This window comes from Anser anser (assembly GCF_964211835.1).
Source record: "Anser anser genome assembly, chromosome: 1".
In the NCBI taxonomy this organism is placed as follows: Eukaryota; Metazoa; Chordata; class Aves; order Anseriformes; family Anatidae; genus Anser; species Anser anser.
Window position 1 is genome coordinate 196,211,240 of NC_139720.1, and position 23,936 is coordinate 196,235,175.

The window sequence follows — 23,936 nt, forward strand, 5'->3', positions numbered from 1 at the left end:
CCCTGAGAGTTTTGCCGCGGCTCATTCCCAGAGCTCAACTCCAAAACCAAAATCAGACTGCAGCCTTCCTAAACAGACAGTTGTGCAGGAGCTTGTTACTTGGCCATCAAGCCTCTAAAGAGCCTCATTCTTTTCCATTACAAAAAATGAAGTGTTGATCATGTATAGTGGGATGTCCTTTTTGGGAATTTCATTTGCAACAAGTTGCTTATAACTGTGAGCTTCCTTGCTTTCGTCTATGTCAACATCAGCAGGTCACATTCCAGTCAGTACTGGCAAGAACCTCTGTGTGAGCTTTCCAGCTGCACTTTGTATTTCACTCTAGTACTAGGGATGTTTGGGTTTCATGAGGTAAATTTTTAAAGACAAGTAAAAGAAAGAAATAACAACAACAACAACCCTTCCAAAAACAAACATAAAACTAAAGTGTAATTTCAAGTTTCCTATATAATTTTTAACCAGATGATAGGCCAACAAAACTCTGCTTTTAAAACTCTATGGTATTTGGGCAAGGGAATTTTCTCACAATTTGTAAAATTTCTCACTATTTAAAAGAAGCTACTGATGTAAAACTGCATAGCCATCACATATATGTGATGGCTACTGGAATTAAAAGCCAGATAAGAAGTTGCCAACATTTTGATAAAATGTCAGAAAACAAAACAAAACAAACAGAAAAATATCCCTTGATTTTTAACATTCTGAGAGTTGAGCTGGTATCTAAGCCACTAAAGCAGATAAACATGCTTAGTGATTACTCAGTTTTTCTCTTGTGAGGTTGGCTCCTTCAAGAACTTCCAAGGACACATAAGGTTTTGTGAGGCTGGTATAACCTTCCCATTCCCATGTGGAAGGGAATCAACAAACTCTGGGGCATTGTTCCCATACTCTTACAGCACAGTCTATTTCACGTTGATGAGATCCCTGAACTGATGCTAACAGAGATGACTTTGACCAAATTTATCAGTTTTACTTGACAGAAAGGAACAGAAAAGATGTTGCTAGGAAAACCACCAGGCTTTTGCCACACATGGCCCTATCCACCACTGGAATTGTAAGGCTCTAACCAAAACTGTAACTGTGGGTGGACCAAATGGTATGCTGTTGTTTTTCATATAGGTTGAAGCATGTGACATTTATTGGTGGAAATATTCTCGCCTAAACAATTTCAAAAAATTTTTTAGTCCATCACCAAAAGTTTCTCTAAAAATTCTGATCTGTTCTCAGTACAGGTATCAGCAGCTGAAGTAATGAGCAAGCACAGCTCTGAGCTTTTGCTACTTTTGGTGACACCAAACACTACAAGTATTTCTTTGGGCTTTTTGGAACTATTCTCACTATTACAACTTTGTCAACAGAATTCTTAATTATTATCCTCTTCTGAAGAATCCTTCTCCAGATCACTGTATAATATATGGTTTTAGTTGCTGAAGTGTCAGGTTTCCTTGCTTATATGCTTCTCTGTTTATTATATATCTTAATATGATGATGGATTTTCCATTTTCTCCATTTTTCAGACTAGTCTAAAAGTCTATATTTTCTCAAAGATCTGTCCCCACTCCACGAAAATGAACAAATGACTGATATTCTTCCCAACTAACTTTTACAATGTATCAGGAATAGATGGTCTCAATGGTCCTCTATTATTTCTAATGATAACAAATTTTTAAAGGATGTGGAAACTCTGGATGTTCTAATGTCACAAGGTATTAGTTGAGTAAACTGCAGAATTTGCATGAAGATATTTGATTTTCTCTTGAAAATAAATGAGAGCACAGAGATATGAAACAGAATTCTGTTTCTTTTCTGTGACTCCAAGGTTTAATAAAATCACATATACTTCCTATTTTATGACTAATGCTACAATAAATTAAAACCTGCTTGAAAAATTGATATGCTTACCCCATAAACAAGTTCTCCCACCATCCCATTCCAGATTTTTGTCTCTGGATCCCTTGCTCCATATTTTCCATCAGGAACAATGGCAATTTTGTACTTGATACCAATATGTTTTGCAATTTCTGACGCCAGATCTACACAGTATCCTTCAAACTTGTCATTCCCTTCAAACGTATCATGGTTTTTCTTGAACATAACATATGGGGCTTCCTATAATGAAAGAAGTAGAACTGTAAAGGAGAAGTATACAGAATATACTCTGAAAAACAACATGTAATCTAATGATGGAACAACACATTTTTTATCAAAAATACATAAATAGTATTAGCACATTTAAATTTAAATATATGAGCAGAAATCCTTCTGGAGATGCATTCTATTTATACTGTAATTTGACTTACACATTTCACAAGATTTATCAACCTTTACAAATTATAAATATAAAAATACCCAAAAATATATATAAATTCTACTTTGTGCTAAATGAAAGACCTTATTGCAGTGTATATTAAAATAAAAGTGTGAACAAAAGTTGAACCTGTACAATGCAAATGACTGTGGGATAATGCAAGGTATAAACTATGCTTTTGACTTCCATAAATAAATATATCCTCTAACATAGTGTGGTTACTTTATATGCAATTTCAGGTGCACAGCCTGAATTATTTGTTTTCTCTGTGTTAAAAATGCATAGTTACTCAGAGGCTATATACATTTTAGTGAGAATATGGAAATACGTTCCAGAGGAAACACATATCTTGCCCTTTGAATAAACAGCGCATATTCTGCATGGTCTTTCAGCATGAACCTAAGCATGAACCAAGCATTATGCATGAATAAGCACCATATTAAGCTGATACTGACTTTACACACTGCAAGAAAAATACCAAAATACCATTTTGGTTGGTGAATGTCATTGAAAAGAATGAAAAACTGTCTTGAAAGTGGATCTTACATTCCCTGTGTAAACCATATTATCACGATAATAGTGAACATTATGTGATTGGGAAATTAAGGTCACATTTTTCTATTTGGCTCTGTGTGGATTCAGACTTTAGCAATCATTATGTAAAACTATAGTTCCTGGTGGTGTTTTAAATGCCTTCACATAATCCATATTAATAGTCAGTTCCAGATAAAATGCTTGTCACTAATGTCACCCTTTGTTTGAATTTACATCATAAAATACTGGCAACTTCAATTTTCTCTTAGGCTATAGCCGTGCTAGCTCTTGGCAAATGTTTTTTTTTGGACATTGACCTTGGTAGTCCTCTGCCCTAGTCACATCTTTCCTACATACCTAATTGATACACTAATAAAATAACAGTAAATGTGTAGCTTAGGAATTTGTTTTTCATCAATATTACATGAACATCAGTGGTAAGCAGCAGCAATTTTGTGACATACTGGGTGTTTAATAAGCAAAGATATGTGGTATTACATGAGCAATGTGAGGACTGCACAAACCGATTTCAAATATTTTCAGTATGCCAGGTATATTCCTCCTTTCAGACACCAAAATGTAGTTCCTATTAGCTGGATCTGAATCCACCCAAGAGAAGAACTTCATAGGCAAGTCTGAATGGTATATTCAATCTACTATTGAAGTGCGAAAAGGCAGAAAACTAGAAAAGAGAGAGATTGTATGTGAGAGGCACTATTCCCTTTACTTAAGAAAATTTACTCCCTGTAGCAACTGGGTCCAGGATACACCTCAGTATAAGGGCAGAAAAATGGGACTTTGTGTAATGCGAATGGAGAAAGTTACGTAGTTCGTTTGCTTTAGTGTGATAGAAATATCCTAGATTGAATTAAACAGTTTGGGAGGCAGGAAGCAGTATTTTTTCCTTAAACGTCGAGGCAGGTTCTGGAGTATTGCAGGAATGTTTCACTGTCAGGTGTAGCCTCAGAAAACCTCTCCTTCCATCATCTCCTTCTTATGATACTTTCTACTATGGAAATGTCTTTGTGGGCCACAAACCCTTAGCAGAAATTCAGTGTTGGAGGCTGTTTACGTGTTGCCACCATTAATTCAGCTAAGGAACCATGCAGCATAGAAAAACATCCACAGTGGTCACTTCTAAACCCTGCCTGGGTACCTGGTTCCTTGCCCTATATATACATAGGTAAAAGCCCAGAGAAATTTGAAGGCCATAACAGCAGATTGCTCCATTTCTTGATCACTGCATGGCCATGGATCACCACAGACCTCTAAAACTGGGGCAATCACAAAACAATCTGTTACCATCCTGACGCGTGTGACCTGGGCGCTGGGGAGACCACTGAGCTACAGCAGCATTAACTGCACACTGTAATCACTGCAGTGATGCAGTGCAGCGACTTTGGCCATGCCGAGTTTGTATCTTCTAAAGAAAACTGCTGAATATTAACAATAGCCCACACCACTTTGTATTCCTATCCCCAGTCAAATGAGCTCAATCTTAACTATCTGTGTTCCAGGGTAAGGGAGGGAGAAGAGCAAGGATAACATGTCCTGCCCTCTCTTTGCAGTAGATCTTGATTTTGGGAAGTGTTTGGGGCACGTCTATGAAATGGTCCTCACTCACATAGGGTTGTTGTTCCCGTGAGAGGAAAAGCAAAATCTGTGTCTTTCTACATACGCTATTCCACAAAAATGGTTAAAAATAGAGGAGGAAAATAGTATGTTCTGTGATCCAGCCAAGCACTAGCTAGAAGTACAGCCATGTCCTGTCCAATATTCTGAATCTGTGGACTCTCCTTACAAGCTTCAGCTATGTTTGCTTGCTGCACCTCAAAAGTCATTTTATTTTCCAATGACCAGAGTTAGCAACTGCAAGCTGTTCTGATTCAGCGTTTCTTCTAAGTCCCAGGCCAAAGGCATTTGATTAAAGTCATGTCAAAAAATAATTCTGGAGAGCAACTGGAAACAGTCAGGTTCAGAGGAGGCCAGGTCAACCTGCTCCTTGTCCCAAAACCCACACTGTGCTGCTGCCTGCACCTCATCGATAGAGCTTCTACAAAAAAGCACTCCAATTGCCTCTGCAGAACAAAGCGAAGTGACAGATGCCTTATTTTTCCTGTTAATGGATAAATAAACTTCATCCTGCCTCACCCCAAGTTCTTTGAGGGAACACTGAGAAGGGTAACAGCAGGGTCCAGCACCATTCCCCATGGGTGCTAGTAGGGGCAACCCCATCCAGTGGAGGGACCAGTGACAGAGGACTGAGAAAACCTGGGTTCTGGCAGGGATCGTTTGAGAGACTTGGAGGAACCACAGTGGTTCTCTCCCCTCCCATTTCTCTTTCTACCCACCCCAATATCACTGATTTAGAGCAAAATACAGCAAAGAACATCGTTTACAATGTGAATCTATTACAGACTGAGGTAGTGCTTCTTGCTGGGGCTGCTTTAAATGAAGCTGCAATTGAATGTAATCTGCCAGTGTGAAGCAATCCAATTAAAATTGTGGGAACACATATTACTTCCTGCTTACTGCGCTGTCCTTTCCCTCCTGCCTACTTTATAAAGAATAAATAACAGTTTATTTAATTGTTGTGCCACATAATGAGTGATGTATTCTTCAAGTAGAATTTGATGGGGGAATGTGGATGGGACTGAATGTGGATTTCTGATAAAGATTGTTTACAAGAAAATTCAGATAGCAACACTAATTTCAGCTCTGACCATTTCAGACTTTGGGAGTGTTTCAAACTAATGAAGTGTGCAGAAGTCATTACAATGACATCAGGACACTGAAAGGCAAGTTTTACTGGTTTGCTAACAAGCAACTTATATGGATGAACTTGCAAGGTCATATTGCAAAGTTATGAAACATCTGAATAGATCAATAGTATGTACTCAGCCATATCTTGATGTTACTTTCTATCTGTGTCACTGAAAAAAAGATGTTTTATTTTCTGTATAGTCTATCACAATAGCATTTTCTAAACTAGTGGTAATGGTAGTGTAAAGATAAGAGAGATGCAAGATATCTATGGAGAGCTATTATCATTTATTAGATCAGCTGAAATAGCTGAAAACAGTAGCAGGGTTTTTCACCGTTTCCAGTTATAGCCTATTCTCTACTAAAAATATTACTTCTTACCACCAAAATTTTATTTACTACATTTTTGAGCTATAAACTCTTAACCTACTGATGGAAAACACAGATTTGACTTACTGCTGAGTGAGGCTTAACACCACAATACTTGCAAGATTTTAGCTGTTTAACAATATTCTATGGGGTAGTGAATCAAAGAAAAGTCCACATTGAAATGATCAATGACTAGCACGGAACAGATATTTGAAATGGTGAAAGCTTTACTTAAATAATTCACAATTTTATAACAATACTTAACATTTGTAAATACAAGTTGTTGTCTGCAACAATTACCTTTATAGATGTAAACAAATCATTCCACCACATTCTCACAAATTCATGTGTACAGTAAAATGCTCACAACTGATGATTCATACTATAAGGGAAGCTGGAGAAAGTAACTAATCCAAATATCAAACAGATCTATGAATGGCTTGCCTACTGTAAAGAAGTCAATTTCGAAATCTTTAAGCACTGTAAAAATAATTTGTAAAAGTGACAAATATTTGTACAAGAAAGTGTCTCATTTCTAAAACATGGGTGGCACACATTATTACACTTTATTCTGAAAAAAAAAAAAATCTCTGGAAGTCAATGAATCAATGGAATAGGTTTTTGGTTTTGTTTTGTCTTTTTTTTTTTTTTTTTTTCTGAATAAAGTGTCCAGGATTCGGTTTGAAATCTTTATTATTGTCATGCAACAAACTTTTTTTTTTTTCCTCCAGTCTACTAAAGAATTTAATCAATACATTTTTTACTGAAAGAAAATATTTTTTCTATTATGAAAAGGAAAGTCAAAGTTAAAATTTTTGTGGTAAGACTCGGGCAAGTGTATATCAGTCAAAACAAAAGTGTGATACTTAGTCATCTAATAGAGGTGTCTGTTATCTTAGGTGCCCTAAGGTAGCCTGCTTGACCTCTAAGTGGCATTCTGCAGGTCCTTTCTGCTACCTCTTTCTGGATGGCTCTGATATCCTCAGTGCTATCCATCTAACTATGGATAACTGAATCAATTTCTAAATCTTTGACTTTGGTGAAAGCTTACACGCTTAGGGAATAACTGTATGTTGTGAAACAACATACAATAGCTGAGACATCCACATGGATTGGTCATATATAGCATAAGACAGGCAGGAAAGTGTCATCCTGCTGGTGTTAGCAATGGGTATGCAGTATATCCTAGAGCATCATAAATGTCACTGGGTACTTTTAAGTGGGCAACTGGATCAACACCCTCTGTAAAGAAATCTACTTTTAGGTGGCACAGTCTTGAATGGGATTCTGCCTTTGAAGCTTAGTCTGCCAACAAACACCAAGAATATCTTATTAAAATACTAAGCTGGAAGCCACAATGCAGACACAGCACACTGTATATCAAAGCTTTGGTTCTAAAGGATTTTTATGAACTTTAGGTTTTGCAGTCTGAGAGTAGGTACAGAGTTGTCTGTATCATGAAATGGATTAGAGAGTTTGGAGGAGTCATCTCAGCCTACTCCCCTATATTCAACATCTTGCCACTGTATTTCTCAACTTGCTAAAAAGCAATGATCACTTTTCTCAGATGGGTAGCCCACTATTTGCCTTACTGTTAGAGGAGGGTTGCACACAGTGTCCCTTCTCCAGTCAATGAGCCTACAGTGCACCAAGCTGGGGCCTCTGGGAGGAACACTTCTGCACATAGGTAGAGCATCTGCCCTTTCTGAGAGGCCCAGACGTGCAGAAGGATGCACATCACATGAAGTGCAGGACACAGGGCTCTCCCAGGAGCTATAAAAGCCAGGTCTATGTGGCAGCTGGTATATTAATGCATGACAGCTGCCCATGCTGCCTCCTTTCACTGAGCTGCTCCTTCACCACTTGCTAGCTGGAGGTAGGATGAATGCCTACATGCTAAACCAAAGCTGTAAAATATATTCTACATGCTCTCACTACTTTACAAATGAAGATAACATTTTACCAAGTAGAAAACACTGTATTAGGTTCTTTGAGTGCAGAGCTAATTCTTTGTAATGCAATAGCCATACAGCCACATTACAGCAAATTAAGCATATATACATAAAAACTGAAGAAAGAGCAGGCAAACCAACTTGTGCTATTTGGCTTCAGGCAAAAATTAAAGTGAGCCATGCTGAAAACTTGTGGAGTTTTCTTACTCTGTCTTGACACCTGTCTTTGAAGACTGAAAAGCCTGACAGCACTGGCTGCAGAAGCTTTTCAGTTTGATGTTGGAAAATATGCATGCAACCAAAATTACATGTCATTTAAAAAGGTTCAACTTCCCTTCAATGTGAAGAGGGCAGTGAAGAGGTCAAAAACTCTTTGTCTGGCATTTGCAACATGACTATAATACGGAGAAGAGCAAAATAGCAGTGTTCCAAAGTTACACTAGTTAAATATATCTGTGTGTGTGTGTGTGTGTGTGCGCGCGTGCGTGTGTGTGTGTGAGATCATGTGCTTCTGAATGCTAAATCCATTGCCCTGGCAGGCCAATATTAAGAATCATGGCTGTAATCTGCCTTCAGAATCATGTGGGCAGCTCCCAGTTTGGACAATGGGAGATATGCATGACTACCTTAAGGCAGAATTCACCATATATTCTTATTCAAACCAAATTCTGATATATATCTCTTGCACTGTGATTTCAAAACATTGGAAGGGGACACTTTTGGTCAAGAAGCAGTGCTGCTTTCAAATAATTGTATTTATCCCAAAATGACATGCTGCATAAACATAGGCCATGCTTTGGAATATTAATTCAGCTTTTTGGTTTTGAAAATGATCCCACCAGTCCTTTCAATACAGGGACTGAAAAGTTCTTTTGAAGATAATGTTTATTATGCACATCAAAATGCTTCAATGCAAACAGGACAGGCAAGATAACACATTTTAAAAGCTTTCTTGTTTTCTTTTTTTTTTTTTTTTTCTTCCTTTCTGGCAAACAGGAACCTTTTATATTACTTTTCATTGTTATTTTTCACTCGTTTCTCCTAAGCTTGGAGCTATTTATGGAAATTACAGTACTCATGTATGGTAGCTTCAGTCAAGGGTATCAGGATTGGTAAGAGAGGAAAATTTCGACTGAAAGCTTGTTATTCACATCGTTCTCTTCTCAGCTTGGCAAAGTTGAAGGGTAACGTCATCTGTTCTAGACATTTCAGATTAGTCACAGAACTTTTCTTGGTGGTTCAGTGCCTGGTCATCCAGTCAGAGGAACAGTAATCCATATGGAAAAATTAGCTCAATGCTACTAGACTGGTGGTTAATACTTGAGCCTTAGTTAGGAATGTTCGCAGCATCTTGGGACTCTTTTCTTCCTTGATCAATTTCTTAAAATAGGATTCTTCATCAGAGGCTGAAAAGAGGAGGACTGTACTGAAGTACATTTTTTTTTCCATCACCAAGTCTTTTTTTTTAGGAAAAAGATACATATATTTAAAATGTCCCATGCAAATAGTAATAAAAAAAAAAAGTTACACAATTTGGTTAGGAGTTACACTCTGAATTCCTGTACAGTAGGAATAGTTTGGTTGGTTTGTGTCCCGGAATGATAATCTTCAACAGGAGACTTGTTAAGACATATTTAATGTATAAATGCTGATACACACTGCTGAAAATCTGGTAACTAACCATATTTTTGAGTAAGAAAATGTCTTGACACTTTCTTTTGGATTATTTTCAACTCTGTATTAAATTAGAAAATCATTGCTTAACCACACATACAGAATACTCCTTCCCATCTGAGAAACAGCTTATCCTAAAGGGTTAAAATGTCTTGTCTAAATGAAGCGGGTGAAAAGGGCAGTGAACCGAGATGTAAAATCTTAAAAGTGGTCAGGTAAAGGTCAGCCTTTGCCAGTTAGCTTTGACAAACTTCAGCTTAAAAGGGCATGTCTGACTTCAGAGTCAAAACTGTTAAATATATTTTTTTTAAATACAGTTTTGGAAGAAAAAGTATTTTGAAAAACTGTGTATTAAAAATGTAAATTAATGAAACAACTGCATTCTTCTTTATCTGCAACCACTCTTTAAAAACACCAATTATGTACATAACACTGAAAAATCAAACCCCAAATTTATTTAGATTTTATTAAAATGGAAAATTGTACCAAAATACTTAATAAATATATTTAGAAATATGTTCAAATGTTTCTACTAAATTCCTCTTTTCCATTCACAAGTAAAAGCAGATAAACCAGTTTTGATTAGCTGATAGATGCTTGGAATGTTAGTTCCTACTACAGCCAACTTTGAATTTATAAAGTATCAACAAAAGGGATACTGGCATTACAGACATCTCATTTTATGCCTTCTGCTCAATTCTGTCATTTAGAAGTTTTAGTTTTTTCTTCCAGTTTCTTATGAGTCAAGATTTATCAATCAGAGGTTGAAAGAACTCAAGTATATTTCTGAGAATTACTATAGTAAAAAAAAAAGAAAAGACTAAATTAAGCAAAAAAATTAACTGTAACTTATTTTTTAAAACCTGATAAGTGATTCGTGATTTTAAATGTATACCAAAAAACCTCTGAACAGACATGACAATCAAGATAACTAAGATACATGGCTCTCACCCTCCCACTAGCCTAGGAAATGGCAGACTAAATAACACTATAACTAGAAAGGAGGTTGTGTCACACACCAATATAAAAAAAAAAAACAAAACAGAACAGAGCAAAAATACCTTACCAAAATTGTAGTGACAACTACTGTTCTATTCTCAATGGCTGAAGTGTCATTTCCAAGCGTAGGTTCATGCTGAATCAGAACTAATTTATCCATGTCATTCCAGTAACCAACCTGCAAAATGAAATGAATATAATTTACAGCAGGTAACCCTACGTCCTGTATAATTGCAAATATTACAGGGATTACACCAGGCTTATTCCACTGGCACTGACCTTTGGCACCTGCAAGTCCAGCTGTTAAACCTTTCTTTATACTCATTGGAGAGATGTCACCACCAGAGAGTGACAGCCTATGCAGGATATGCATCCCACCTAGAAAAGTGCTTGTTTTTTCCCCACACTAAAGCATGATGAACATGACTGCAGTCTGAAAGGTTCTCTGCTAAGTGCCAAGAGAGGTGAAACAAACAATGTTTTAGTCTCCCTGGCTACATTTAGAGTGCCACAACCCTTCCCAGAGCAGCCTTTAGGGGAAATGCCTGCCTTTGTTCATTGCTGGTGCTGAAATACTCTGGAGCTAGGTTTGGTTCACTCATTCTTGCATTCCCAAGGAGGGAAAAAAAAAAAAAAAAAAGGTATGCCTGCAATTAGAAGCCCTCCCCCTACATACATACACACACTGCTCTTTGCAGTGCACACCTCTGGAATTCAGTACAGCCTTTGGCTGTGCCCTCTGCACTGGTAGTGATGCTGTTGGGCACAAGACATGAGCCAGCATCCTTTCCTGGGAGGTCCCGGGGCTGTTTGCTTGCTGTAAGAGCAGATAGGATGAAGGCAGCCTGAAAAAAGGTGATTCCCCCTCAAACCTTCACTGATGTGCTTGGGAGCTACTCAATTAAAACTTAACACCTCTGCCCCTCCAAAAAAAAAAAAAAAAAAAAAATCCCACAGTCTATGTACTATGTCTTTGGGTAGCTAAAAGATTTGAGACCTTAACCTGAAAATACTTCACTACTTTTGTAACTCCTGCCCAGTCTGAATCTCAGAACACACCCAGCTCCTCACTACATGTGGTGACACTATCTTCAGCGTCTGTACAAGGGAGCAGTCTCTGAAATGGTAAGCAGTTCATGATGGTGGTCCCATGTCTCGCTCTTACTTGGAGTTACCTGATTCCACCTTCCCACCTGGCCTTTCAGTATGCCAGACACAGGTCACAGAATCACAGAATCATCTAGGTTGGAAGAGACCTCCAAGATCACCCAGTCCAACCTCTGACCTAACACTAACTAGTCCTCCACTAAACCATACCACTAAGCTCTACATCTAAACGTCTTTTAAAGACCTCCAGGGATGGTGACTCAACCACCTCCCTGGGCAGCCCATTCCAATGCCTAACAACCCTTTCAGTAAAGAAGTTCTTCCTAACATCCAACCTAAACCTCCCCTGGTGCAACTTTAGCCCATTCCCCCTCGTCCTGTCACCAGGCACGTGGGAGAATAGACCAACCCCCACCTTGCTACAGCCTCCTTTAAGGTACCTGTAGAGAGCGATAAGGTCGCCCCTGAGCCTCCTCTTCTCCAGGCTGAACAAGCCCAGCTCCCTCAGCCGCTCCTCGTAAGACTTGTTCTCCAGACCCCTCACCAGCTTCGTTGCCCTTCTCTGGACTCTCTCGAGCACCTCAACGTCCTTCTTGTAGTGAGGGGCCCAAAACTGAACACAGTACTTGAGGTGCGACCTCACCAGAGCTGAGTACAGCAGGACAACCACCTCCCTAGCCCTGCTGGCCACACTGCTTCTTATACAAGCCAGGATGCTTTGGCCTTCTTGGCCACTCCTTTGCTGAAGCTGCTGCCTCACATCCAGCCTGTGGCTCACTAGCAGACACCTTCTTTCCAGACTCTTTTTTTGCACCTAGATCATGGCTGCCTGTGGACCTTCTGACAAGGCTGCTGGGAACAGCTCAGTGCTGTTCCTCTGAGCCAGCTCTAAGAGCAGTCACGAGAGCAAAAGTGGCAGTAGAACTCTAGTCCCACCCAAAGGGGCTCTCCAGGTTGCTGAGACCCTAATGAATGAAGCAACTGATCCTTTTTCCCAGGAAAGTTGCAGGCAGTGGCAGTGATTTTAAAGGGTTCCTATCAAAGTTGTGCAATTCAAGCTGGCATAGCTCACTTTTTAGAGGCACTTGGGGACTAGTCAGCAGTGACTCTCCCTTCCTGCCTTGATTAACTGGAGTTCATGAGATCAAGAACTGGGAGAAAGGAATTCCTTGTCCATCTTACTAGAAGAGGAAAGGGAATTGTAGAGGAAAGTGGAGTCTGGCTAAAGCTCCAGTGTAACTGTCAGTGCCAAAGAACAGTCTGTGCCTTGGATGAAAAGACTTCAGTGTGATGCAAACTGGCTGAATGATCAGATCAATTATGTAGCCAATATATTTTTTAACATTTTTGCAGAATCCAGACTAAACTTCACTTTCACATAGGATTATGCCTCCATGAAATGTGGCTAATCTTGTTCAAAGCAATGCAGTGATGCAGTAAGAGTCTAGAAGTGCTGGGGAGTGGTTTTAGTTCCTGGTTTCACATGCATTAAAGAATCCTGTGTATTCTTAAACCATTCCTTATCTTTAATATTTCATTCATTTCCTTTTTAAAATTAATTTATGGAGGGGCAAGTCATTTTAGAAGTCCCTAGGGCAGTGTGCAGACACACTTATCACAGCAGTGAATATGCATTTGTGAGAATTCCAAATGCATAGGGTAACTGGATATGAGTGAGTAAGTATGAGAGTATGAGTGACTTTTGTTTTCTATTAGTGAAGCAAATAGGCACAAACCCTTTCAATGCCAAACTTTTGGTACATTTAGCTGGCTTGTTCCTTTTCTCTTTGCAATTGCTATAACAACATACAAGCCTTGATTTAGGTGTCTGTATCTAACAGAAGTTTCAGCATTGCTAATACAGTGGAGAGGCAGGTTTTCTTCCTAGTAGGATGCACTGCTAACAAATATTCTTTTTCATCCAGACAACCGTAGATTCGCAGATACAATTGATAACTGAAAATGTCAAGTTTCTGTCAGGAACTGTGACCAGCTAAAGGCAGAACATGTACACTGAAACCTGGCAGTTTGGGAAGCTCATTATAACCGTGAGTGATTGTTTACCATACAGCTCCTCACTGCTGGGAAGTTCAGAAGGAAAGCAGAAAATGAATGATGCAGTGTGTTATAAAACTAAGTACCATATCAAAATACGGCCAGAGATAAAGGATATTTCTGAGGGATAGCAGGCATTTTTAAAGGAACGTTAGCCTGTGAGCATGGGTGTGAGTGTGCACATGTGCATCTCAGATTTGCACTAAAGTAACTCTGGAACTGGATTACTAAATAAATATACAAGAAATATATGACACATGCATGAGTATATAGGTTCACAGTGACTCTGAGAACACTAAAATACAATATGCTCGTCTATAAAATCTCAGATGCTCAGGGATAAAACTCCTAAAAGGATAAGATTGAAGTCAGTGATTATATAAGTAAATCCAATTCAATATGGATTTCCATTGGACTTTCTAGCAGTTGCACCCACTTATAGAGAAGCTGCATTTATCTTTTAGAAAATCATATTGCAAAAATATCTACCTCAAAGTAAATTTGTCAAACTTTTTTTTTTTTTTAAATTAATAGTGTAATTTCTGAAGGTTCGTGCACCTTGTAGCAACCACTGAGGTGCTTCTGCTGAAGTCCACAAGCCAGTAAAGACAGAATACTTTAAATTTTGATAATCAGTTTTCATTTTGTTTGCCTGAGTTGGGACTAAGGAGCCAAATCAGAATGTCTTGTGCAGGTACATGTATACATATATGCTTTGTTTACTTTTTTGTTTTGTTTTTAATCTTGATGGTATCATTCTGTAGACAAGAACCAAATACAAAATTTAGCATAAATGAAACTAATAGGAGCATGGGTTATTGTATCCCATTTGACTGCACTATATGGAAGTCTGCTTCTCACTGGCTGTGCAGTTTTGTAGCACTCTTTTCACATCCCTAAAATTGTGGGCAACAAAAATCACTCTTCTAAAGATTAGAGGCATGTGTTACTCTGACTGGAAAGGCTAGTCCTGAAAAGATACTGCTGGATGATTCATAAGTCATGTTACGTAGGATACAAGAAGAAGACATTAAAGGTGAAAGCTTCTTAGTTCAATTAAGTACAGTTATTTCTCATATATTACAGAGGATTTTCAGGCTGGATGGAGCACAGACTTGGTCCAATGATCACATAGTAATGCATAAATATTATGTAATAAGTAATACATAAGAAATATGTAAGTAATACATAAGAAAGAAATTCTTGTCAGTAGAGAGATCTGTCAAAATTGTTATGGCTTATTATATCAAAGACAGCTAATGGCTTGAGAATGGCAGAGAGGAAAAGGGAGAGCATGCCTGAAAAGATAAGAAAATCACCTTGGAATGGTAGCACAGCACAGGTGTAACTCTTTTTGCTACCATCCTCTCTCTCAAATCACAGGCAAGAAGATGGGGTGGAAACATCCCTGCAGTGGTGCCAGCCAAAACCACCATTCTCAAAATGGATGAGGAATGTTGAAATGGGACCAAAAGGCTGATTTTGACAGTTAGCTTGCTGCTAAGCAAGCTCCCTAATGAGTTACTGAAGTTGTGACCTAATGAACTACACCTTTTCCACTTTGCCTTCCCTCCAGTACAACTGGGTGTTGGGGATGGAGGGGTCATACTTCTCCACTTGCCTTCGATGTGCCCCAGCCACCCGTACACCCTCTGAGCTGCTGGCAGCGCAGCTCGCAGCCAGGCAGACAACAAGGTCAGACACATTCTCTGGCAGGAGGCACAGGGCTTCCCAAGAGGGAAGAAAGACAGATTCACCTTTCCCAATGTATTTTTCAGCCATCTGTCATACGTTCAAAAGACAACTTCACTAATACACCTGATAGCAGGCATGTGCTTTGCTTTGGTCTACAGCTCTATAGAGGGATATGTGGTCAGTGCATCCTGATGTGTAATTCTGCTCTGGATCTGTAATTTAACACTTTGTTTCCTCATCACTGCAGCATATGTTTGGGGACACACAATTCAGCTGGGGTACTATTTACTGGGCTTGTCACCTCTGGCCTGACAGTGGAGGACTACTTAATTCGATTCTGATTGCTTCAACCCTTCTCAAGCAGCCATGATCCTCCTATTCACCTCCAGCTTCTCACTTTCTCTTCTTCTGATGTTTTAGCAAACAAAACAGCCCACAGTACCTCCAAAGGAAATAAAACACTTGAGCCTGAGTACATTTCCTGCTCTTTATTTATTTTACACTATGGTAAATGGACAAATTCCAACACAAAAGAGGAAGGGCTAACAAAGCATAAGGCTTATCTTTTCACAGTGACTGAGCTGAGTGATAATCTATGTGCATTCAGACATAAAGGATGTGCTTGGACACACACTATTAGTATGCCTGCCTGCCTGCCTGCCTGTCTGACATCCCACCTCTCCAAGATGCATAGTTGTTTCTGTTTCCCCATTTGTTGCACGGAATAATAGTATCTAGCAGAAAACAGAGATTAAATCTGCTTACACCAGACATTTTTACCATATATTTGATATATTTTTAAAATTATACAGAATCCAGTTTATTGTAACCTTAATTATTTAATCATAGTAAACTATATGATAGTAAACATTGTCAACACTTACCTTCCGGGGGCCTGTGTTTTTCAGCTCAAAGACATCCATCGTATAGTTGACTCTGCGACCATAGTGGTCAAACTGAACATTTCCTGTCAATCCTTGTATTCGAACCTAAAAATGGAAGAAAAAGCATCATGAATATCAAGATTTATTACCATAACAACACTACTACAGAAGAATGAGGCATTATAAAGCCAAAACGTTGGCTACTTTTCCTTTGTACTCTCTTTTACTGATGAACCATGCTCAAAATAGGCTTAGGTATGCCAGTGTCTACGTGATAACAAAGACACACTGTGGACCTTCTCTTCTTCCACGATGTTTTCAACACTTTTCAGCTGCAGGTTCTAAGGAGAAGGTTATTTTTTACCATTCTCGTCACCACTGAAAAATATTCTGGATCATGTAAAATAAACATAAAAGATCTTTGGCCTGAATTTATATACCTTTTTTAACTCACACTCTGGTGGTGGATTAAATGTATAACTTTAGTATGTGCTGCTCATCAAGGTAACCGTGAAAACAACCTTGGTCGCAGCAAAGCAATTCACTATCACAGAAGATGGGTGAGATGCACAGGGCTTGAAAGAAGTGTTTCCAAAGCCTCACAGTGACGAAGGACAGACACAAAGCCATAAGATGGCTGTGGCACTTTTCCATCACCTGTCTCAGAGCTGAAACCAGAACTTGTATTTTCTTTCAGCTCCTTTCTGCTTCACTGGAGGATACCCAGACTGGGGCCCTCATCCCAAAGAAGCCATGGCCATATTGCTGTTAGCTTCAGTTGTATCAGGATCCAGCCATGCAAGAAGTATCTTTGGCCAGACTTGGAGGGTCATGTTGTCCAACCTAGTACAGAAGCCTGACTTCATGCTTCTCACAATTGTTACAGATCTGTGCATCTGCACAGAATATGCAAAGCATAAAAAATGCCTTATTTATCTTCCTAACAATTAGGATGTGGATTTAAACCACTTACTCTTTTCCTTTGACCATTTGTATCTGTGCTTATTTTTCTCCAGGACTGAAACCTTGGCTTCCAGGCACAGACCTGCCGTCTCTGTCAGCAGTCACTTCTCCTCAGCAGTTTCTCCTGAGCAGAGCCTGCTCATTTGCAATGATTTAAATTCAACTGCAGGATTTTTATTTTCTTACTGTCCCATTCAAACGAAAGTCTAATCATCTTGACAGAGATCTGGAACTTTCTAGGCATCCATATTCATCAGGAATTCAAAATCTTGACATCAGTGAACAATGGCTCTGGATGATGTCTTTTTAAAGAAAAAAACACTACCTATATGATTTTCCTGTAAGAACTCTACATTTATTCAAGGTGTCAGAAGAATATTAGAAAGTTTATATTAGGTAGAAAAACATTTTTCCTCAAATGACAGTATCTGCATACCCAGGTTATATGCAAAGAGCAACAGATGAGCTCAACATCTCAGTGGCGGAAGTCCCAGCTATTTTAATAGAGGTAATAACAGTTTCCAATAATAGTAGTTACCCTCTGCCTTCATTCCAAATTATAAAGTAAAACATCCAGAACAGTCCTAGCTGTTTCTAAATGGCAACTTACATGTAAATTCCCCCTCTCCCATATCCTTGAGTATAACATCTTCTGAATCATATAGTGTACAACTAGTATCTAATATTCACAAAAAAAATACTAGAATAAAGCCTACCCTTACCTGTTTTAATGTCCTCTCCATATCAATTCCTTGACCCCATGGGGCAGCAGGGTTAGCAAGACAATCACCAGCATTTCCTCTTCTTGAAATATCAATTTTCTGTCTTCTAAGATTACGGAAAGTTTCAGCCATCACAAGTACTCCATCATATGTTAATGCAGATGTATACTAAATGGATGGACAAACACACTGCTTTAGAGTTGGTAGATCTTTACAAAAATCAGCTGTTCCCAGTTATTTCTAGCTAGGCATTACACAGCAGTTTCTACACTTTCATTCAGAAAGAAACTCTTCTCAGAACCAAAAGCAATTTTGTCTAAGGAATGAATGTAGGATTGAGAAGAGTACATTGCAGTAGTTCCAATTTTAGGACTGTATTTCATAAGGGCAGAGAAATCTGCCTCTGAAGTATTATCAGAAGAAACAAATTAAATTGAAGATAGTCACTTCTCAAACTTTTTTTTCCAGTTGTCTTATCCATTGGGAAATAGCCTCATGCACCCACCTAACTTACTCAAAAAAGAAAAAAAAGAAAAAAAAAAGTAACTCACTGAAAAAGATAAATGAGCAGAAATCAAAGCTATTGTAATCGTTAAGAATGATCAAGAGTATGTTCTTCAAACCTGTGTTGGCCCTCTGAATAACACAGGGTACTGAAGAATAAATGGGGCTCAGAAGGTCATCTAAGACAGTTTGTGTTTCTACACTACTGTAACTACTTTAGGTAGAGAGCATGACAAATTAAATGTGTAGAGCAAGTCTTTAGCAGATGTTAGCTTGGAGCCACATAAACAAAGGGACATTTTCTCAGCCTGGTCCGCTGATGAATTTACTGAATCAGGAGATGTGGATTATCAATAGCAACCCCAAGGCTGCTACTGATATACCGTGTAGCTCAGTCTCAGCTAGGTCTGATATGTATTAGCACATATAATAACAGAGCTATTTTGATGAAGTCATATTTATAACTATGCTTTGATTTGCCTGCCAAGAAAATTATAGGTGACAGAAATATTTTGTTATCCATCTGTGAGGGATTAGGACAGATGAACACTGGGATGTAATTGGACTGTAAGATCATGACTGAAAATGATTACTACACTAGGTTTTGAGGTGGATAGAATTTCTACAGGAAATTCCAAATTAAAATTTAAGGGTAGTAAATTTACAATTGTGGTTACATCTCATATACAGAAGAATTCATCTGTCGGAAAGCTCTGCACTCTGAATCCAGATAATTAGACTAATTCATGTAAAATTGGTTGAAATTAAGTTGTCAGTTAAGTGTTTGACCTTTAGTTCCTGTCAGTAAAGAGGTGATTTGGAGAATAACTGACAAAAGATATTAAAGTACATCAGCGAAATGTGTTGCAGCTTGTGTTTCTATCATACAGTCACAAGGACAGGCATAATTAGTTGCCAGTAACAGTATGATCAGCTGCCTTCTCCCGTGCCTAAATATTAAGGTCTTTACTCATTTATTCAGCAATGTTAATCAGAAATTAAAAACACTTGAGTGATATCATTGGTAGTGCTTCAGACCATCCAGTACCTTTGGTGGGGTCTCGGATCCTGGGTATTCTCTCTGGTCCAGCTTCTTCCAGCGCTGCATCAGTTTAGTTACCATTGGTGTACTGAAATCTACCAGCTGAAATCCAGTCACATTAGCTCCTCCATGCATAAACCTCTCCAGAGAAATATCTTTGAATCCCTAGAAAATCAATTTAAGAATTTGTTTGCTCTCATACACCTCTGTGGGTCCAATATGTTCTAGATCAGCAAGGTGGCATAAAGGTGTTCAAAGAAGGTGGCAACAGCAGGTTTCTGTTAGAAGTTAAGACTTAAAATCGGAGAAAAATGCTGAAACTTTGATCATACTTTCCATTTGTGTTATAAAGAATGAAACAAAACCAAGAAATTAAATTCTCACATTATTGCTAGTGTGGTCTCAACAGCTAAACAACACATCGCTGGGTATGACACAGTTTTGGAAGAAGTACATTTGGCGAATCAACTGAAAAGTGCCTACAGAATATTAAATCCTTAATCCAATTTACACTGAAGTTGGCAGATTTTAATGAGCACTGTATTAGTGCTTGATCCATCCTGCTACTTTGCATGTTTGCAAAGTGAAAAACACTATTGTGTAAATATATTTATTCCAGGATTTATTGGTTAGGCTGAAATTACCTGAGTTACACAAGTTATGAGATAATATAATAGATATTAGGATGTAGAGAGAGCACATGAAGCTCTCATCATTAGAACATGGAAAACATAGCATCAGAATCACCTTTTTGTGAAACATGGTGGTGGTAGCTCTCAGATCTGATACACATTTAAAGTCTGGAGTGACCGCCAACATTGAACAAAAAAAATAAAGTACATAGACTTCCTGACTTACTGGTTTTAAGGCTAATTTGTCCCAGTGTACAGACAAATCCTTTAGTAAAATTTGCCTTTAGAGACATATCTGAACTTCAAGTAACTGCATAAGGAAAACTGCTAAAGATGCTAAGAAAAAACATGAATCTTTCTGCTCCTTTTCTATTTGCTAGACTTAATGGTATCTCAAAATAATCTTTTTGTTTTCTTAAATTCCTGTGATAAGCATTTAGCAGCGGAAACAGAAGTGTATTATTATACTTGATTTAAAGTAGAAAACTGAGGAAAAAAAAAAGTGAGGTACTGACCCAATGACCCAGGAAAAGAAAAAAAATAAAAAATGTCCAAGACAGATTTGATTCATGTCCTAAAGGAAACTGACAGTGAATATGAAAGGTGACACATCAGGAAATCCTATTACACACATTATTGAACAGCCAGTAGACAGCAACACGTGTCAATGCTGAAGTAGATGTGACTGTCTCCACCATATACCCTACTGCCTACAGCAGCCACTTTGCATGGAAAAGGTTACTTGGGGAATTATAAATTTTGAATGTTGAAAACCTTATTTGTTAGACCCTAAGAGAATAAGGTCATTCTCATTTCAAAAGCCTGAGGTCTTAAAAATATTCTGAAAGTATCTTAAGTTAAGGTACTAGTACAGCAAAACAAAATAACATATTTCAAGTCAACTAAAATTCCTTGAGGGAAAGAAAAAAGAAAACAATTCAAAGTATACATTACACTCTGCTCTACATTCAATGTGCTTGACCAGGAAGGTATTTCAGCTTGAAAAATGGACTATTTAAAAAATAAAATATTGCACTTACTCTTCCTTTGCCCTCTGCTAAACATTATTTGTGTAAATGTGCTGTTTAGACTTAGAGTGAAAATATGAATTGGTAATTTGACTGGAAGTAGCTGATTTTACAACAAAATGAATTTCCCCCAGAGAATATAGAAAAGTTACTTCAAGAATTGTTATCCTAGTAATATTAAAAAGATGAGTCTAGAATGATAGCATAGTTCTGTAAAGGCATCTAATTCAGCCACAAGATACACTTAGCAGTCCTTTATGCTACACTGATTTTGATAAGATTTAAGAGGATAATATTGAGTCTTTCTTGTATAGATGTCAGAAACAACGGGACCAAGTTCTTTAACGCACTGTAAAGAATGAATTATAGACAACTGTATATTAGTGACAAATGGCAGATATTGTGTGAAATGCTGTAACTCCAAAGCAAAACTAAGTGTTTCACTTACTGAGCAGGGGTATAATTCTAGAAAAGGATCTTACCAGGTTGGCAACAATGTAATGGTATCCTTTAACATGCTTTCCCACACTCACAATCTGCAGTAGAGAAAAAAAAAAGAAAAAAAAAAGTCATACTGTTTTCTCTAGAAACGCATTTTCTCAGCCAGATAGATGTAAATTTTGAAATTTATAAAATCAGCAATATAATGTTGAGAGTCTTTCTCCAATAACGTAGCTATAACTTTCCAGGTGCTTAATCATGGGAAAAAGTCAAAATGAAAGTGAATAAAGTAATGAACTGGTAATCTGAGTGCCTTCCACATGATTGAAAATGTTACTGTTGTATACTATTTCATCAAGTATGGCAATTACCTATGGGATACAAATTCAGAAGCAGGAGGTCACACATTAACTAGAAAGTCTAACTGCTAATGTACTTTTTCATTTCAAATGAGTGCAGTGTTTGTGAATCAAACTAGGTTTTCACCTCTTGGGATTAAAGCTGTCTGCCCTTGAGGTGGTCAAGTACTACAAGTGTTATTTAGTTCTTAGCGATATGCTAAAGACTTTGGGGCTTGGCATGAGCAAGGACAGAGCAAGAACAGGCAGCCAGGCTCCCTGCTGTGAAAGCTCCTTGTTTCTAACTGCAAGGGGCTTCTGGTGACACACGGAAGTGAGAGGGCAACCTCGGCATTTGCTCCCAGGAGGAAGCCACACGCTGCCCTTGAGCATTTAACCAACATATAACATCAAGTGATGCAAAAAGGGAACACTCCTGATGTGCAAGTGCCGCAGTCCTGATATGGCAAGATCAAGAACAGGGGTTAGACAAAAACTATGCCAACCCACAGTGAATTCAAGGGTTTTCAGTGGTTAACCACTCACTTTAAAAAAGTCTGCTTGCAGCCCAAAGATATGATTTTTTTTTTTTCTTCTCATGCATTCATCCCCACAAAGCATTTTAACTTCCCTCCAAATGAATAAACAATATACAGGCAAAAGTTTTCCATGTGATGATGGCTACTTAATAAATAATAGGGAAACTATGGATCTGTCTCCTTTCCTGCTTTGAAAATCCTAACTCTAGACTGTTCTGAAGAGTTGGCAGCTTCTTGCCTTCATGGACCATGTCCCATGTTTGAAAGACAGAACATTCATGAAGACTGGCAGACCCTTTCACCAGTGCAGTGTGAAATAGATAGCATCAGAGTTTGGAGATGAGACATGACTTGCTGAAAGACTAAATGATTTGGCCAAAGACACCCAGGGATCCAGGACCTGTATTAACACTTGGAAATGCTTGATTTCCAACTCTGTTGTGGTTCCAGTAAGTCAATCTGCTTCTGCAGAGAGTGGAAGGGAAATTCCAAGTGAAGTGGCATAAGCATCTTGTCAGAACTGTGTTAATTTTATTATTTTAAAGCAATAAAGTGAATAAGCGATGTCTGTTATCATTTTTGTTCTTCTTGCTTTCCAACCTCAATCACTTTCTTTTTTTCAGTCTGTAGCTAAAATGATCAGTTTTAAAAAAGCAAAACATAACAGAAACAAACAAACACAACAACAACAACAAAAAAACACCTCCCCAGATCGTCCAGATTGTCAGTCCTTCATATCAAAACAATGTTCATTTTGGACCCAGTCAGATTCCCATTAAGATCTGTAACTAAATACCATTGCTACCAGTTTATCGGGGAAGGGGAGAAGAAGGAGATACCACACCTCTCCATATTGTATACTCAAGACATGTGAGGTGGGTGCTGTCAAAATTTCTCTCTCCCCCCCCCCCCCCCCCCCCCCCCAATTATACAGAGTTCAAATCCCTGCTGGCACGAGGAGGGATATGAATGGCTTCCACAGAGATGGAATCTCTGACACCAATAATGCTTTTACATCTGTACTGCTTCCACTATCCATGGTAATGAAAACGCATTTGCATTCCTACTACAGGGAAAATGATAGAGATTAAAAACTCACATTTTGAACACCTACAGCATCACAGTTTGAACATAAGTGGGCTGACATGATTTAAAATGAACGTGATATGATAACTGTGGGCTTGATCCTCAGCTTGCACAAATCACTGCAGCTCCCTTTGAGCTCTTGGGAGTTGACGTTGCTTTGGCAATTAACACCCGTTGTGATCTGTTCCCTGGTTTGGTTTCGTAACAAAAATTGTGATGATAATTGCAGTGTTTCAGTCAAATAAGCAAGCACAAGATCAACCTGCAACTGTTGAGGTACATCAGATACATATCCGTAGTT

The 23,936-nt window shown here is 38.4% G+C and overlaps 1 protein-coding gene across 9 annotated transcripts in view; it reads right to left on the reverse strand.

The window, feature by feature from the left end:
* Positions 1-23,936, reverse strand: part of GRIA4 (glutamate ionotropic receptor AMPA type subunit 4) — a 224,548-nt gene that overhangs the window by 54,111 nt on the left and 146,501 nt on the right. For 8 of the 9 annotated variants that reach the window (XR_014578151.1, XM_083820243.1, XM_083820246.1 and 5 more), the window contains exons 5-10: positions 21,714-21,767; positions 19,578-19,736; positions 18,026-18,193; positions 16,341-16,445; positions 10,667-10,777; positions 1,903-2,109 (exon numbers count right to left, since the gene is read on the reverse strand). Coding sequence is in view for 8 of the 9 variants with exons in the window: in XM_083820243.1 (XP_083676369.1) it covers positions 1,903-2,109; positions 10,667-10,777; positions 16,341-16,445; positions 18,026-18,193; positions 19,578-19,736; positions 21,714-21,767 (804 nt within the window). In the remaining variant the exon portion in view is untranslated. Of the gene's footprint in view, positions 1-1,902; positions 2,110-6,181; positions 9,333-10,666; positions 10,778-16,340; positions 16,446-18,025; positions 18,194-19,577; positions 19,737-21,713; positions 21,768-23,936 lie in introns of those variants that run through there. The other variant, XM_083820250.1, reaches the window with a different exon arrangement.